Here is a 16,376-nt window from a genome sequence, read left to right on the forward strand (position 1 = left end):
GTATGATAGTCCATACAGCACATATTTATTTCAAGCCATAATTTTAGACATTTCCCTTCTTTTCACTTACATAAACCTCTTAAAATAGGACACTAACACACACACACACACACACACACACACACACACACACACACACACACACACACACACACACACACAGTCAGCCACACTTTAATTCAGTCTTACATGAGTAATGACAAACACAGCTATCCTGTGTGAGTAGAAGTGCTGGTGAGGCCCTGACCCCCTCACAATAAAGGCCACTGTGAGCAGAATAGGAGGAAGACGCCGTCTCTCTCCCTCTCTCCCACCTCTCCCTCTCTCTCTCTCTCTCTCTCTCTCTCTCTCTCTCTCTCTCTGTCTCTCTCTCTCTCTCTCTCTCTCTCTCTCTCTCTCTCTCTCTCTCTCTCTCTCTCTCTCTCTCCCCTCTCTGCCCCCCCCCCCTGCTCTCTCCCTTTCTTTTCCTGACCTGGCAGTGCACTGGAGCTCCTGTAACCGCACACACTCCACTGATGATGTACAGCTTCCTGCTGTTCTGTGTGTGTGAGTGCTCTAATTCTGATCAGCGCTGATGTCGAATATGATACGATATACATTTTTTAGTATCATGAAAAACACATACGGTGTTCAGTGAGTCTCTCTTTCCCTTCATTCCAGCTTCTGTTCTTCTCAGGATCCTCACTTTCAGCTCCTCAGAGAACCTGCAGACACGCCTCCAAAGCTCAGTCTGAGAAGCCTTTGGATGATTTTCTGAAGTGATCAAACCCATTCAGTGGTGCTGAGGTCTGGACTCTGGGGCAGTCAGTCCATCGTTCAGCTTCTTTGTTTGATGTGTCCGTCTCCTTTTCTCAGTGAGGTTCTTCTCGATCGGCTACACGTCCTTTCAGACCCACAGCACTGAAGTGCTGAGGTGAGCTGTGAGTCTTCTCACAGTGGAAGGATGGACAGAAACACCTGTGGATGTTTTCAGATCTGAAGCTTGATGTTCTCCTCTCTCTCAGAGATCAAAGCTTTCAGTGCTGTTTATCTGATGGGGGCAGTTTTGGAGTCGGCTCTTCCAGGTGGTTGTTAGGAGCCTCACTTTCTCTGTAGCCTTTAATCAGTTTTGTAAGCTGCAGATTTGTTTTACTCAGTTATTTTTCCTTTGATTTTCTCCTTCTTTACCCAACTGTATTATCTAATTAGAACCACCTGAAAAATGTTTTACCTGATGGCTTTTTTGTTTGCTGGTAAAGTTTAAATACATTGAATTTATTGTTGCTGTCAGATCAAACCTCATTTTTTTTCCTTTTCTCCTCCCCACATGAATGATCCAATAGAAACCCTTCAAATTGACTTTAATTGTTACTTTAATTTACATTACAAATTAATCAGCTTTTTTACTCTCCTGAAAAGATACATTTTTAATAGATCATTTTATGCTAAATTACAATATATATACATTTTACGACAAGCTATTTTGTCCGATATCAACAAATCACGCCATCTTGGCTGTAGATGTGTCTCAGTGTGTGCTGATGTGCTAGTGTAGACTAAAAAACATAAACAAAAACACAGACTTACTTTGCTCTGCTTTAAGCTTCAGCTCAGCTTAAAGCTGCTTTTCTCGCATCTCCAGCAGGAAACTTTACAGCAAAAGTGAAATAGTTCCTTGTAAAACGTCTCTCGGCAGTGGACCTTTTGGTGGTTGACATTGTCTCGTTGCAGTTTAAACGTATCTGGAAAGCAGTTGCACAGCATATAAATGCAAACGAGTGTCTGTTCATCTATAAATTCTCTCTTCGTCCTGAATCTTTCTCTTCTTTGCTATTTCATTAGTTACCAGCTATGCGCAGCTGTCGTATCTCCATTTTCGACATTTTTCAGTTTTTGGCATAATTTGAACATACCTGTTACTCTTTACACTGTGTGGGAATTTAATGATGAATGGACCAAAAGAAACGACCAAAAATGACTTGGAAAGACGTCTGGTTCCATTGACTTACATTAGGAGTAAAGTAGGTTTTTCCCTTCTCCTGTAATGTGAAAGCAAGAATGTGTGTCCAACACTGTGAATGATATTAATTCCAGCGTTTACAACCATTTATTTTTAAAACTGTGCTAATCGATCAGTAAAGCTTTATTTTACTTCAAAGGAGGATCACGACTTTAAACTTCGTCTGTCCAGTTTCTGTAGATTTTTGGATATAAAGACATTTATGTGTTTATGTATATCATTTATATACTGCCTTCGGCCTGATGACAGCTGGGATTAAGCTCCGGCTCCCCCTGCAACCCTGAAGGATCAGCGGCATAGAAGGTGTGTGTGTGTGTGTGTGTGTAAGTTATCCTGTTTTAATTTGGACACACACACACGCAGTGCCAGACGATGCGCAGTGAAAACTGATGACTGTGAAACTCACGAAATCTGTGCTGATGGGAAAAAGCTAAACGAAACAATGCGCGCTGATTAAAAGCGAAGAATTTATGGGGAGTCTGGAACGTCGGGGCAGCTGGACATGAGCGTTTGACCCCAGATATTCTTCTCCTGGATGAGAGTTTATTTCTGTGTGAGGCGTTGGGCTGGGAAAATGACCAGAAAGGTCAGAAATAAGGAAACAAAGCACCTTTTCATTTCATTGTTTTTAGGTTTTAATATGTGGATACAAATATTTGTACAGTAGAATCAGAAATGTAGAGCAGCAGAATGTAAACCTGCTGTAGAGGCTTATTGCTCAATACTGTGAGTGGACGCAGTGTTTAAAAACTCCAGCAGCGCTGCTGTGTCTGATCCACTCACACCAGCACAACACACTAACACACCACCACCACGTCAGTGTTACTGCAGGGCTGAGAATGACCCACCACCCAAATAGCACCTGCTCTGTGAGGGTCCATGGGGGTCCTGACCACTGAAGAACAGGGTAACAGAGTATCAGAGAAACAGATGGACTACAGTCTGTAACTGTAGAACTACAAAGTGCAGCTATACAGTAAGTGGAGCTGATAAAGTGGACAGTGAGTGTAGAAACGAGGAGGTGGTCAGAACGTTAGGCCTGTACTGCAGATACACACACAGTTGCAGAAGTTTAGGCACCCTTGCTAAAATGGCACGAACGAAAGTTCAAATAACGTAAGGCGTCCTCCTCAGAGAGCACCTCACCAGCTGATTTTACTGCGTAGTTTCCGTGACTCCGTGTTTATTTCTATGTTCATATAACATGTGTGGCACGTGGGCTTTCATTATGTTGTACTCTCAATTTCCTTACATATGAACATATTTTGTCCTTCATAGATTTTTTTAAAGTGACATTTCGTACAACATATACATTTTAAGTATTTAAAAAAATATATAATTAAAAAAAAAAAGTAGAAATTGTATAAAATTGCATCTTCGCTTATTTTAACCTGCATACATGTAGATTTCTGGTATATAAAAGAAAATTTCTATTTATAAGAATTTATAAGAAATTTATAAGAAACATGTAAAGATTATAGGTTATATTATCGGTTATATATTGTAAGGACACATAATATACATCTTTTAACGTACATTTAAAGGCACCACTGCGCCACCTGGTGGTGTAAATGACTGAAATAAAGGCTGCGATGTCAGTAGTGGAATGAGCTGCATGGGTCCTGCCATATATAACACACTGAAACACGTTAATACTCTGAAAGCATCACTGAGTTTGCGCGAGCGCTGCAGGTTACAGAAATAAGAAACACGTTCAAATCTAATCGTGCAGGTAATTTACTGGGAGAGTTTGTTTGTCCAGGTGTTTCTCGGATGTTTGACAGGGATCATAAAAAGCTTTTGGTCTTTATAGCAGTGATAAAAACAGCGCCTGTGTGTTTGAGAGGCCGACTGTGTCACTCCAGCATCATCTTAAATGTCCATCTGCCAATTTTCCAAAAGGCAGGTAACGTCGTGTAGGAAGCTCATGACTGATCTCGTGTTAAATGCCGCATTATTTCATTTTAAGGCCAAAACCGACTGTTTTTGATGCATTTTTGTGTGAGTTTAACATTTTTTTGGCTGGAAACTATAGAAGCTCTGTTTTTTGCTGACTAGGAGACGAAGCTAACCGCTAACATGGAGCTCTTTGCGAAGTTCCCTGATCTGCAAGTTCATCACAGGATGACCGTGATCCAAAAATCTGCTGACGGGTTCATCAGAAGAATGGAAATGAGAGATCTGAAGGTTCCTCTGGCAGAGCAGAGCGGCTTCGGTCACGTTAGGCAGCATCTGTTAGTGCTAACGCTAACGGCATTCCATCTGAAATTAACCGGAAGTTTGTTTTCGGTGTCGGAAACCGTTTAATCCCAATTGTGAAGCTAAAGTGAGCGTCTCGATCCGTGCCGTCCGAGGCAGTTTGGGGAAATTACACAGACACTTCATTCCACACAAATGGGCCTGTCGATTTCTGCCACTGGGTGTCGCAGTTGCACCTCTGTCCAGCGCAGAAGATCAAACATCAGCACATTTAGGGTGAAACTCAAACATTCAGTTAATGGATGGACGCGGAGAGGAAACACCGCAAACACACCCGGACTGGTTTAACACTTTAATACAAAGCCATGTGTGCGACTGCTGTACGTTAAGTGTTACACGAGCCTTTACAGAGAACCTGAGCTAAATGACGTGCAGCCCTTTTTACTAGTCCTCTTTACAGCGTAGCATGCACTGATTTCTGAAAGAGAGAGAGGATAATGTACATATGTCCCAGATGAGTGCTTACATTTACTCCCCCACGAGTGCAACTTTGATGGATTTGTACTTTTGAGTATTTTCAGACGTTGACACTTTCACGTTCACTCAAATATGTTAACGAGCACGGCGACGGGCTTCCCAATTCAGGCACTGAAATTAAATTCTGTCAAAGTTGCTGCATATTGAAGTGGTTAGGATGTAAACAGGGCGGTTCAGGGCGGTTTGGTGTGAAACGCTACGTTCTAGATAATCTTACCGAGTCAGAACCGCTCACAGTGGTGGTGATAGGAACCAGACGTCCCTCTAAAAGCTCCTACAGAAAGTTCCTACATGAACTGGTTCTGAATTCACTGCCTGATGACTGAGACGCTGTTTTATGAGAGTTTAGAGAACTTCAACTCCATTCATGGTGGAGGGAGACATGCAGGGCGCTGTGCGGCAAAACAGTCCCCAAAGAAAACTCGTTATTCCAGATTTTCCACTGTTTTCCATCATCAACGTTCCATATAAGCTCAGAAGACTCGTGTAGGTTCTCTGGTGGTTCTGGATGGTAAATAAAGTGTCTATATCTGTGTTGTAGTCATGGCGACGCCTGGTGCCCATCACCACCACTGTAAAGACGTCTGAACCGTTTCACACCAAACCGCTCTCAATTTCAACGAGTGAAATATGTAGAAATGTTGAAAAATCAGTGGAATTTCCCTTCGATATATAGTAAGTGATTTCTCTGCTGTGCTTAGTTTCATTATGATAGTTAGTGGCGGTCTCTGTGTGGTTTGGTCACTGCAGCTATACTGTAAAGCCCTGCATTGTGAAATCGGCCCTGCTGACGTTGCTGAAGGCCCACACGAGCCCTGCTGGAGCTGCTCAGGCTGATCTGGGCAGGTGCTGTAATTTGATTTCTGACGAGATCTGTGGTTTTAATCCAGTATGAATCTGCGACGTCGGTCGTTTTTACAATATTAACATTAATTCAGTAACAGCAGGCCTGTTAGAATCAACCTCACAGCGATATGATAACAAATCCTGCTAACATGCACCACACAAGGTTGCCAGATTGGGTGGATTTTGGTTGGATTTGGCAGGGGGGATAGTGCTTTGGCGAGTGGACATGATTTGGGCTGGCCTGTCATGATTTTTAAAAAGCATATAAAATGAATAAACTGCGCCACTTAATAATGCAGCTGGAAGCTGAACTGACCCACACATCCGATCACTCATCAACACTTTGATTGGCATTCAATTTAGCCCCCGCCCATCTGGATTGTTCACGACTGACCTTAGCTGGTAAATGGATATGCATTCAGGCTGAACAGGCGCAGATAACCCAGTTTACTCTGCTTTACTGGCTGTACACGGTTCTGCTTTTGTAGAATTGCATTATTATATAGAATTGAATTATGTTCATAAGTGCAATGCAGATCTTATGCAACTTTTTTTTTATTCTTATTCTTATTTTGTTGTAAATAGTCTAGAGATTTAACTTTAATTTTTATTATTTATAATGTTAGGGTTAGGTTTATACTGTTAATACTCTGCTGCTGTAATACTGTGACTTTCCCCACTGTGGGACTAATAAAGGATGATCTTATCTTATCTTATCTTAGAATACTGAAGCGGTGGGGCTGAGCCTATAAAGGCAAACAGGTTTCTAAAAAATCTGTATGAGGACTAGTTGCACTATCACTGCTATTCATGTAGATCTAATCGTGCAGGTAATTTACTGGGAGAGTTCTTTTGTCCAGGTGTTTCTCGGATGTTTGACAGGGATCATAAAAAGCTTTTGGTCTTTATAGCAGTGATAAAAACAGCGCCTGTGTGTTTGAGAGGCCGACTGTGTCACTCCAGCATCATCTTAAATGTCCATCTGCCAATTTTCCAAAAGGCAGGTAATGTTGTGTAGGAAGCTCATGACTGATCTCGTGTTAAATGCCGTATTCTTTCATTTTAAGGCTAAAACCGACTGTTTTTGATGCATTTTTGTGTGAGTTTAACATTTTTTAGCTGGAAACTATAGAAGCTCTGTTTTCTGCTGACTAGGAGACGAAGCCAGAGAGCTTGTAGAGGAGAATTCCCGCTCTGCAATGTCTTCCAGGTTTCTCAGACGCTAGAGGGCGCTACCGATTGAGTCCAAAATGAATGTGTTGATATGGAGCATTTGAGCAAAATCAGTTTATAAATGCTGAAACGTTTTAATCTAAAAGAATTCAGTCATTTCCAGAACACAGAGCATCTTAAAACATTTAAATTATATTTTTAAGAGCTTTTAAACTCGAGCTATAGGAGTTTAAGACGGTGCCTCATGTAGGTCCATGACATCAGTGAGCTGGAACAGCCAATGAGCTGCTCCGCTCGCCAATCAATCATCACGCTCTAGCAGTAAAGCCCCGCCTCCTGCTGCCCAAAACCTGTTTGCTGTACAAAAAAGGAAACAGTCAGTTTTCTTTGCTTTTTTAGTGAAACTCGTCGCTCTGCTGTCTAAAATTAAAGGAAAGTTCTGGTTCAGTGATTAGAAAATAATTTAACTTCTCGTTTTTAGCCGTTGAGCTCCATTCACTCCCATTCATTGAGGCCTCGCTCGTGGGCGCCCTCTGCTGTTCAGCAGTCCTGTTTCTGATATAATGGGGGAAATAGGAAGTGGTCAAACTCCTAATAAACTGGCTCTGATGAAGCAAACCGCTAACATGGAGCTCTTTGCGAAGTTCCTTGATCCTGAAGTTCAGCACAGGATGATGGGTTTATTAGAAGAATGAAAATGAAATATCTGAAGGTTCCTCTCGCAGAGCAGAGCGGTTTCTGACGTTAGGGAGCATTCGCTAGATCAGACGAGCCCCCTTTACTAGCCCGATGCTGTTTCATCTGATATTAACTGGACGTTTGTTGTTGGTGTTTGTTTGAACCTGTTTGGTCACAGTTCTAATGCTAAAGTGAGCGTTTCAATCGGTGCTGTCTGAGGCAATTTGGGGAAATCACACAGAAATCACACAGATTCTTTATCCCATACAAATCAGCCTGTCGAATCCTTTACAAATGACATCACCCGACCCATTCCGATAAACCTAATCCAGCTCCAGCGGGGCTTTAGCCAACATAGCGTAGTGAGGTTTCTAAATAAAGACGAGAGAGGGACAGCAGAGACCTCAGATACTGAAGATCCCCATGAATGTGGCGTGAGCAACGAGGATGAGTTCAGCAGATTTGCGGGGGATGGAGAGCTCAAGAACTGATCCGGACTCCAGGAAGTGGACGCCTGAAAGAGAAAACATATTTACATAAACACAGAGCTCTAATCAGCGAAACGCCTGCCAGGAAATCTGTTGTTTTTACTGTAATCAGTTGAGATGAGCGGCCTTTTCTTATTTGTAACTTCAGGAGTTGTGAAACTGCTGTTGACAGAACGTATCAGTGCACTGTTGCCTCCCCGAGTGCCCAGTTAAGCGCTCTCTGATTGTTTTCGCTGTGCTCTTGCGTCTTTTTCGCTGAGTCAGTGTTTTTTTCCCCTCTGTTACAGGAAACGTCAAACAGAGCTGCTTAAGATTAAGCGCTTTGCTGTCGACCACAGTAGAGGCAGCAGGACACTTATCTTGGGGTCAAGCCCTTGACCTCAGGGTTTGTGGCCAAGTCCCCAGCCACTGGTTCTCTTTACAAGGACATGAGAAAGAAACAGAAAAGGATGCTTGAAGACAAGCTTGAAGGCCTCAGGGTAAAGAGCCTTCTAGGACCTTGAAGATACTGTGATGACAAGGAGTTAGAAAGGTTCTGAAGGCCTCTGGAGCCTGTGGGAGTGACAGGACGCACTGATGACATCAGAACGTTCCACCACAATGCCTCGCTGATGACATCACAATAACCCCCAAAAATGTCCTAATGGCATCACAATGGCTTCAAAGTGAGAATACTCACAGACGACATCAGAACGGACCACAAGTGACAGACTGCAATGATGACATTACAACTGCCCATAAGAGACAATGTCCCATAAGTGACCGTCTGCAATGACGACATCACAATGGAATGTAAGTGCCAGTAAACACTGATGACACCTCACTGAACTATAAGTGCCAGTCTGTACCGATGATATCACAATGAACAATAATTGAAAACTGATGGCATTATAATGGACCGTAAGTGCCAGTCTGCACCGTTGACATCACAAAGGCCAATAAGTGCCAGTCTACACTGATGACATCACAATGCCGCTTTGGACTAATGAAATCACAATGAACCATAAGTGTCAGTCTGTACCGATGACATCACAATGGACAATGACTGACAGTCTGTGCTCTTTACATCATAAAGGCTCAGCATTAACACTCTGCTCTCATGACCTCCCAACGACTTGTAAGCAACTGTTAGAATTTTAATCATAAAACCCGAGTAAATAAAAAATGATGCAGTTTAAACTTTAATGCTAACCGTGAGGAAATGGGCAATAAGTCTAATAACACGTAAGAAGCCCAGGCAGTCCTCCCCCTGCAGCAGGAGTACAGCGTTCCTGCTTCGAGGGAATGAAAGCTCACCTGCAGTGTAGCACGTGTTGACGCTGTCGTTACTCGGCATGCTCTTTAGACATTTCATCAGTTTTGTCTCTGCCCCTTTCAGCCGCTTGGTGATCACGTGACCCATCACCCAGGTGGTGTCCTTGTACAGCACCTGGAGCAGGTATGGGAGAGGTTTTGGTCCACAGGTGTATTTATGTATTTATGGCTTAAACCCACTAATATAAACAATAACTATAGTTTTCTCATCAATTAGGCCTGTTTTCTAAATGAAGAGATCTGACTGTTCTTCAGTGGGCAGGACCCCCATGGACCCTCACAGAGCAGGTACTGTTTGGGTGGTGGATCATTCTCAGCACTGCAGTCACACTGACGAGGTGGTGGTGTGTTAGTGTGTGTTGCGCTGGTCTGAGTGGATCAGACACAGCAGTGCTGCTGGAGTTTTTAAACACCTCAGTATCGCTGCTGGACTGAGAATAGTCCACCAACCAAAAATATCCAGCCAACAGCGTCCGGTGGGCAGCGTCCTGTGACCACTGATGAAGGACTAGAGGATGACCAACACAAACTGTGCAGCAGCAGATGAACTGTCGTCTCTGACTTTACATCTACAAGGTGGACCGACAAGGTAGGAGTGTCTAATAGAGTGGACAGTGAGTGGACACTGTGTTTAAAAACTCCAGCAGCACTGCTGTGTCTGATCCACTCAGACCAGCGCAACACACCACCACCACGTCAGTGTTACTGCAGTGCTGAGAATGACCCACCACCCAAATAGTACCTGTTCTGTGAGGGTCCATGGGGGTCCTGACCACTGAAGAACAGGGTAACAGAGTATCAGAGAAACAGATGGACTACAGTCTGTAACTGTAGAACTACAGAGTGCAGCTATACAGTAAGTGGAGCTGATAAGATGGACAAAGAGGTGGTCATAATGTTATGCCTGATTGGTGTATCTTGTTATCTCAAGATAACAATTCAGAAAATTACAGAAACAGCTCATTGCCTCTCCAGACTTCGGTAGGTCAGAGATTAGCAACACTATTGGCATGTAAACAGGCGCTGACCTGGCTGTAAATAAAGTAGTTGCCTTCAGTTGCCACGGTGATGGTTTCACCAGATGCCTGTAGCCCCGCCCCTTGGATCTGCCCAAGAGCCCAGGTGAGAACCGTCAAATCACGTTCATCTGAGAAGCGAAACAGGGACACAGCAATGTGGACGGGTGAGGAGACCAGTGAGGAGACCACTAAACATATCTTTATCATAAAAGCCTTTAAAAGACATAGAACGTAATCAAACTGATAGCGCGGCTCCCAGCTAACAGGTGCAGTCGCAGGTGAGCTGACGACCGTACCGTTCGAGTGCGCGGAGGCAGGAATCAGGTGCAGAAAGGAGCGCCGCTCTGCTGAGGAACAAAACAAAAACTCAGCTCAGAATTGATGCAGCTTAAAGGGGAACTCCATCGATTTTTCAAAATTTCTCCATAATTCAGTGTGTGAGAATCGGAGAAGTTCAGAGCGGTTAAGTGTGAAATGAAGAGAACCTACACGAGTCTTATGAGTTTATATGGAATGTTGATGATAGAAAGTAGTGGAAAATCTGGAATAATGAGTTATTGCTGGGAACTACACTCACCGGCCACTTTATTAGGTTCAGTTGCTTGTTAACACAAATAGCTGATCAGCCAATCACACGGCTGCAACTCACTGCATTCAGGTGTGTAGAGGTGGTCAAGACGACTTGCTGAAGTGCAGACCGAGCATCAGAACGGGGGAGAAAGGGGATTTAAGGGGCTTTGAACGTGGCGTGGTTGTTGGTGCCAGACAGCTGGTCTAAGTATTTCAGAAACTGCTGATCTACTGGGATTTTCACACACAACCATCTCTAGAGTTCACAGTGAACGGTCCGAAAAAGAGGAGATATCCAGTGAGCGGTCAGTTGTGTGGACGAAAACGCCTTGTTGATGTGAGAGGTCAGAGGAGAATGGGAGAAAGTCTGACACGAAGAATTAAGGCAGTTCTGAAGGCAAAAGGGGGTCCAACCTTTTACTAGGTGTACCTAATAAAGTGGCTGGTGAGTGTATGTTGCCTCACTACACCCTGCATGTATCCCTCCACCATGAATAGGTGTGAAAAATGTGTTTTAGGGCAAAATCTTCTCAGACTTATTGTGAAACAATGTCTCACTCAGAAACAAATTCATAGCCATTTTCTGCAAGGCAGCTTTTAGAGGTGGACGTCTGGTTCCTATCACCACCACTGTGAGCAGCTCTGACTCGGTAAGTTTCTCTAGAACAGAGAGTTTCACACCAAACCGCTCTGAACCGCTCTGTTTACAGCTTAAACGTAAATCATGCAGAATTCACGTTCAAATTAAAAGCTGTTTTAAAAGGAACGTGTGTCAAGATGTGAGAGTGTTTAGAGGAAGTGACTCACTCTGCCTTTTCTGTCTGATTTTCCCCGGAGATGAAAGATCCCTCTTTCCTCTACTGCCTCCAAACTTTGGACTCTCCCACACCTGACACTTATGAGGGAGGGAGGGAGGGAGAGAGGGAGAGACAGGCAGATAGACAGAGAGAACTCATTTCAGGTGAAAGTCCTCCAGCGTCTCTCTTGGTAAACCAGTCTTTTAATAGAACGTCATTAATTAGTGACGCTGACGTCTATTAAAATGATCAGAAGCACAAAACACTGAAGGTAAACAGTTTCCATCAGGGAGAACCGAGTGGCTCTGAAATCACTTTTTACACACAAGCAAAGTTTCAGTTTCAGATTTATTTACAACTTAGTTCCAAGTTTAAGTTGAATAAAAACTGGCTTTAAACTCAGGATCACAGATGAGCAGTTATGCCCTTTTAAAGGCACTGTTGTAGTGTTGATTTAACTTTAACAAAGATCTATTTACCTTTCAAATTGGAATTAATGGATTGCAGCCTATAGGTTCACTCTTATAGCCCTGAATTCACTTTATTACTAATTGCATCATTACATTCAATCATATGATGATGAATTCACTCATACAGTGTTAAATTAAGTCTTTAACAAAAGCTCAATGTGTGCTTCACTTCACATTTCATAATGTACGACTAAAACACAGAACGTACTGACACAGTACTGAATTTTCCGTATAGCACTGAATTAACTCTTACTGTGCGGAGCTAAGTCTCTTGTATTCACTCGTAGTATTATAGAGTGTTGAACGCATCCCTTACGGTACTGAACTGATTTAATTTAACTTCTGACAATGTGAATTCACAACTGCAGCATTTCGGTTCTGCTCAGCTGGACTTGGAAACACTGTAAGAGTGAATGCGACACTGAGGGGCCTTGTTATGTAGCTTTAAACAGACAGACAGACAGACAGACAGATGGACGCTCAAATATGCACTCACCTACCCCGCAGCACGTGCCTGAGGGGCAGCAGACCCCCTCATTCCACCACTCCTGCCCCTTCTGCAGAGCTCTGACCCTGCGTTCCAGATCCATCAGCTCCACTGTGACTGACCGGATGTGACGCCAGTGCACGACCAGGAGGGTCAGAGCCAGGCTTGTGCAGACCACAGTCACGAGGAAGACGTAACGCTTCTCCATCCCGACGGCGGCGGCGGTGGTGGTGGTGAAGAGGATTAGAGCTTATATGTACTATGCAGAGCTCCAGCTGAGCAGCAGTAAAAGCCCTTAATCTGAAGCAGAAGTGGAGGGCTGGAGTTCCACCGTTGGTGTTTCAGAGCGTCTACGAAATGCCATTTTCACCCCCACTCTCTCCTCTGCCCAGTTTCACTTTCGTAACGTGATCGGGAAGGAGGGCAGGGATGGGAGGGAGGAATAATAATGTGCTTAGTCACCACATGAACACCGCAAAAAAAAAAAAAAAGATATTTCCAGCCCACAGAGGCCTATTGAGGCTTCCCGCTACAAGCCAGGACAGTCATGGATGAGAGGTCAACAAATCTCGCAGGGCCAACGTTTTACCCACGAAAGATGATAAATAACGAACAGCTCTTGCCAAAAAAGAATGCTGAGAGGTTATCTTGGCTTCTGTGTCACCAGCAATGGGGAATTCTGCCAATTTTTATACATTTCTCCATCATTAAATGATGTAAACTGAGTCACTCAGTGTTAGATGATCGGGAGCCTTTATTTAGCTGTGTGAATAAAATGTGTTTGTAATCTGCTGAATTCAGAGTCCAAGTTCAGGTCTGTGGATGTTTAACTGGGAGGAACTGAACATTAACAGCTTTAATTCAGACCATCAACGTCCTCACCAGCTGATACAGACACACTGACACCAGCCTGGACCTGGAGATACACTGGATTAGGACTTGGGTGAGGGTTAGGATTCAGATTAGGACCAGGATGAGGCATAGGATTAGGTTTTGGGTTGAGGTTAAGATTAGGATTAGGATTAAGCCTTGGGTGAGGGTTAAGATTCGGCTTTGGGTTAAGATTAAGGTAATAATTAGGATTAGGTTAATAATTAGATTGGGTTGAGATTAAGGTTAAGTTCTGGGTTGCGGTTAAGGCTAGGATTAGAATTAGGACTAGGATAAGGGTTAAGATTAGGATTTGCATTGTAATTAAGGTTAAGATTAAAATTGGGACCAGGGTGAATATTAGGATTAGAATTAGGGCCAGGATGAGGTATAGGGTTAGGTTTGGGGTTGATGTTAAGATTAGGGTTAGGATTAGGGCCAGAGTAAGGATTAGGATTAGGTTTTGGGTTGATCTTAAGGTTAGAATTAGGATTAGGGCCTTGACTGGTATGATTTTAATGTTATTACTGATACTCCAGTTTATTGATCTTCTACAAAGGACCACTCCAAATAAAGTGTTACTACCATTTTATTAAAATTTTATTAATTAAAATATTAATATTTTCATAATATTTTGATGGTTCCCCTCTAACTAGTTCCCCTCTAACTAGCCCACCTAAAACTAGACACTTAATCCCTTAATGAAAAACCAAAACTGTCACAATGTTACAGGAATTTCTGCAGAATCTTTCAATCTTACAGTAAATAAGGACATTTCTAATAGTTTATTATCCAGGACACTACAGAAGTTCTATGTATAGATTATTATAAGACTACAGTGAAGGGTCAGCACTGAGGTTGGCGAAACTGGCACAGTTTTTGTTTTGTTTTTTGTGGTGGTCAGAGGGTGAATGGGCACCAAATACACACAAAGCACTTTTTAATAATATAACATAATAATTAATACAATTTAATAAAATAATAATATTTAAATTAAACAGAGCAGTAATATTAAAAGAGAGGATGTGCGGAGCCAATAAGGCTTAAAAACATATCATTTAAATGGATTATGGTGAAATTAGTGTCCTTGAGCGTACCACCCCAGTATTTATTCATTTTATTTTTGGAGAATGTATAGGAATGTTTTATATTTCTGTACAATTTTAAAATAAATTTGGATTATTCACCATACTACACTATAGTTTATCACAGGATGCTACACATATTATAGATTACTATAATACAACGCTACAAAAATATTATATAGAGGAGAAATTAATGTACACTGTTAGAATTAAAGGTTCTGTGAAGGTACATTTTCTGTTCATCAAGGTACAAACTGTGTAAATGTTCCCTCAAAGGTTCTACAGTGGTTTTAAGGTCTGATTGTGGAGCTTAAATCAGTTCCTCCAGGTGAAAAGTTGGTATGTGTTCCTTTTCATAACCGAATGTTTTAAAACAGAGCAGTAGAATAAAAGCCTGGAGGCGAGGCGAGGCGGGGTGTGTGGAGTCAGTCCAGCTTAGAACAGATAATTTCAGTGGATTATGGTTCAGTTATGCTCCCTGACTGAAGGTACTGAGATGGAGCCTTGAGGGTCCCACCTCAGAGACAAGAGGAGCACTAGAGGCATGACTCAGAAGTTTATGCTACTGATTTCTTGTGAATTATCTGTTATCCTAATTCCAAGGTAGGCGACTTTGTCTTCTAACCAGATTTTCAATTGGATGTGTAACTTTAAAGTCATCACACAAGATGATCTCAAGAGTCTTGTAATTATTTGTAGAGGTTTCGCTGACATCACCCAGAAAGACAGACCGTGAGTTTCTTTCACAATGTCTTCTCCAGAAATCCCTCTGAACTGATTGCGGTTAATCATCAAAGGAAGACCCCCCGGCCTGTTTCCCTGAGTTTCCCTAGTGTTTTTAGAGCTGAAATTAAAAATGGAAAGACTTTTAAACTTCCTCAAACTGATGTATGACTAATGCTGTGGTTTGCTTTTCATAATCTAAAAAAAGAAATCGATGAGTCGGCATTAAACGATAAGTCTTTACACGAGTCTGGTGTTGTGGGAAATGTGCCGATCTTTCAGAAAACTTGACTGGCGTTCAAGAATGAGCTTACATTTACAGCATTTAGCAGACGCTCTTATCCAGAGCGACTTACAAGAAGAGCTTTGTCAATCTAGAGAAAGTATCCTTGCTGGTTACCAGTAGCTTAGAGAAAAAGACGGTCCTGAGCTCAGATACTGATAGAAACACAGTCACTGCAGACACCAAGAGAAAAAGAACCAGAGTTGAACGCAGAACTCTGAGCCATTCACTGCAATACAATAACAATAAGATACAATACAATAAACTACAATACAGAGTCTACAATACATGAGCTCATTAATTAGCTTCGCCACAACAAAGTTCAGAATTCTGTAGTCGTCCTTTAACGACGTTAGTGGGCAGCGACAATCATGAAGCAGAGCGTCCTAATCTGCCGTATTGATATCATAGTGCTGTTTTAATGAAGCAGAAACCGATATTTGAGACATGGGATCGATTCTGCGGATTGATTACTTTTCAGCTTTTCAACTGCTGCTTTAGTTTCATTAATGTGTCATTTCTGGGAGCGTTTGTGATTAAAGTCCTCCTTTCAGGTAAGCAGGAGGCCATCAGAAGATCACCTGTGCTGTCAAGAAAATCATCAGGGACATAATGATCTGTAATAAAGTTTTAAAGTGCTTGTTTTAACATCATAGTTGGGTTTTTTAGTTAATCCCCTGTTCGCATCAAGTCCACTTGAAAACAGATATTTTTCGATGCACTTCTTTGATCTTCTTGACCTCACAAAGTGCTTTATTATCTTCATATATTCTGTCAGGTTGTTTCAGTAGGTCAGCGGTGTGTTTAACCTCAGGGGCAGGGGTGGATTTAGTGAATC

General features: G+C 42.4%; 1 protein-coding gene across 2 annotated transcripts; it reads right to left on the minus strand.

Annotated features, from left to right (window-relative positions):
• Nucleotides 1-7,676: 7,676 nt before the first annotated feature.
• On the minus strand, nt 7,677-12,936 carry tnfsf13 (TNF superfamily member 13). 2 transcript variants are annotated; one of them, XM_017688270.2, is made up of 6 exons: nt 12,591-12,936; nt 11,631-11,718; nt 10,550-10,600; nt 10,263-10,381; nt 9,217-9,349; nt 7,677-7,946 (listed from the first exon to the last, which is right to left on the minus strand). In XM_017688270.2, the coding sequence occupies exons 1-6, from the start codon at nt 12,783-12,785 to the stop codon at nt 7,837-7,839; spliced, it is 696 nt and encodes a 231-aa protein (XP_017543759.1). In that variant the 5' UTR covers nt 12,786-12,936; the 3' UTR covers nt 7,677-7,836. The 2 variants fall into 2 exon arrangements, with proteins under 2 accessions (XP_017543759.1, XP_017543760.1); XM_017688271.2 differs by having other exon boundaries at nt 10,550-10,597; nt 12,591-12,935.
• Nucleotides 12,937-16,376: the final 3,440 nt, after the last annotated feature.

Source organism: Pygocentrus nattereri, chromosome 23, assembly GCF_015220715.1.
Source record: "Pygocentrus nattereri isolate fPygNat1 chromosome 23, fPygNat1.pri, whole genome shotgun sequence".
In the NCBI taxonomy this organism is placed as follows: Eukaryota; Metazoa; Chordata; class Actinopteri; order Characiformes; family Serrasalmidae; genus Pygocentrus; species Pygocentrus nattereri.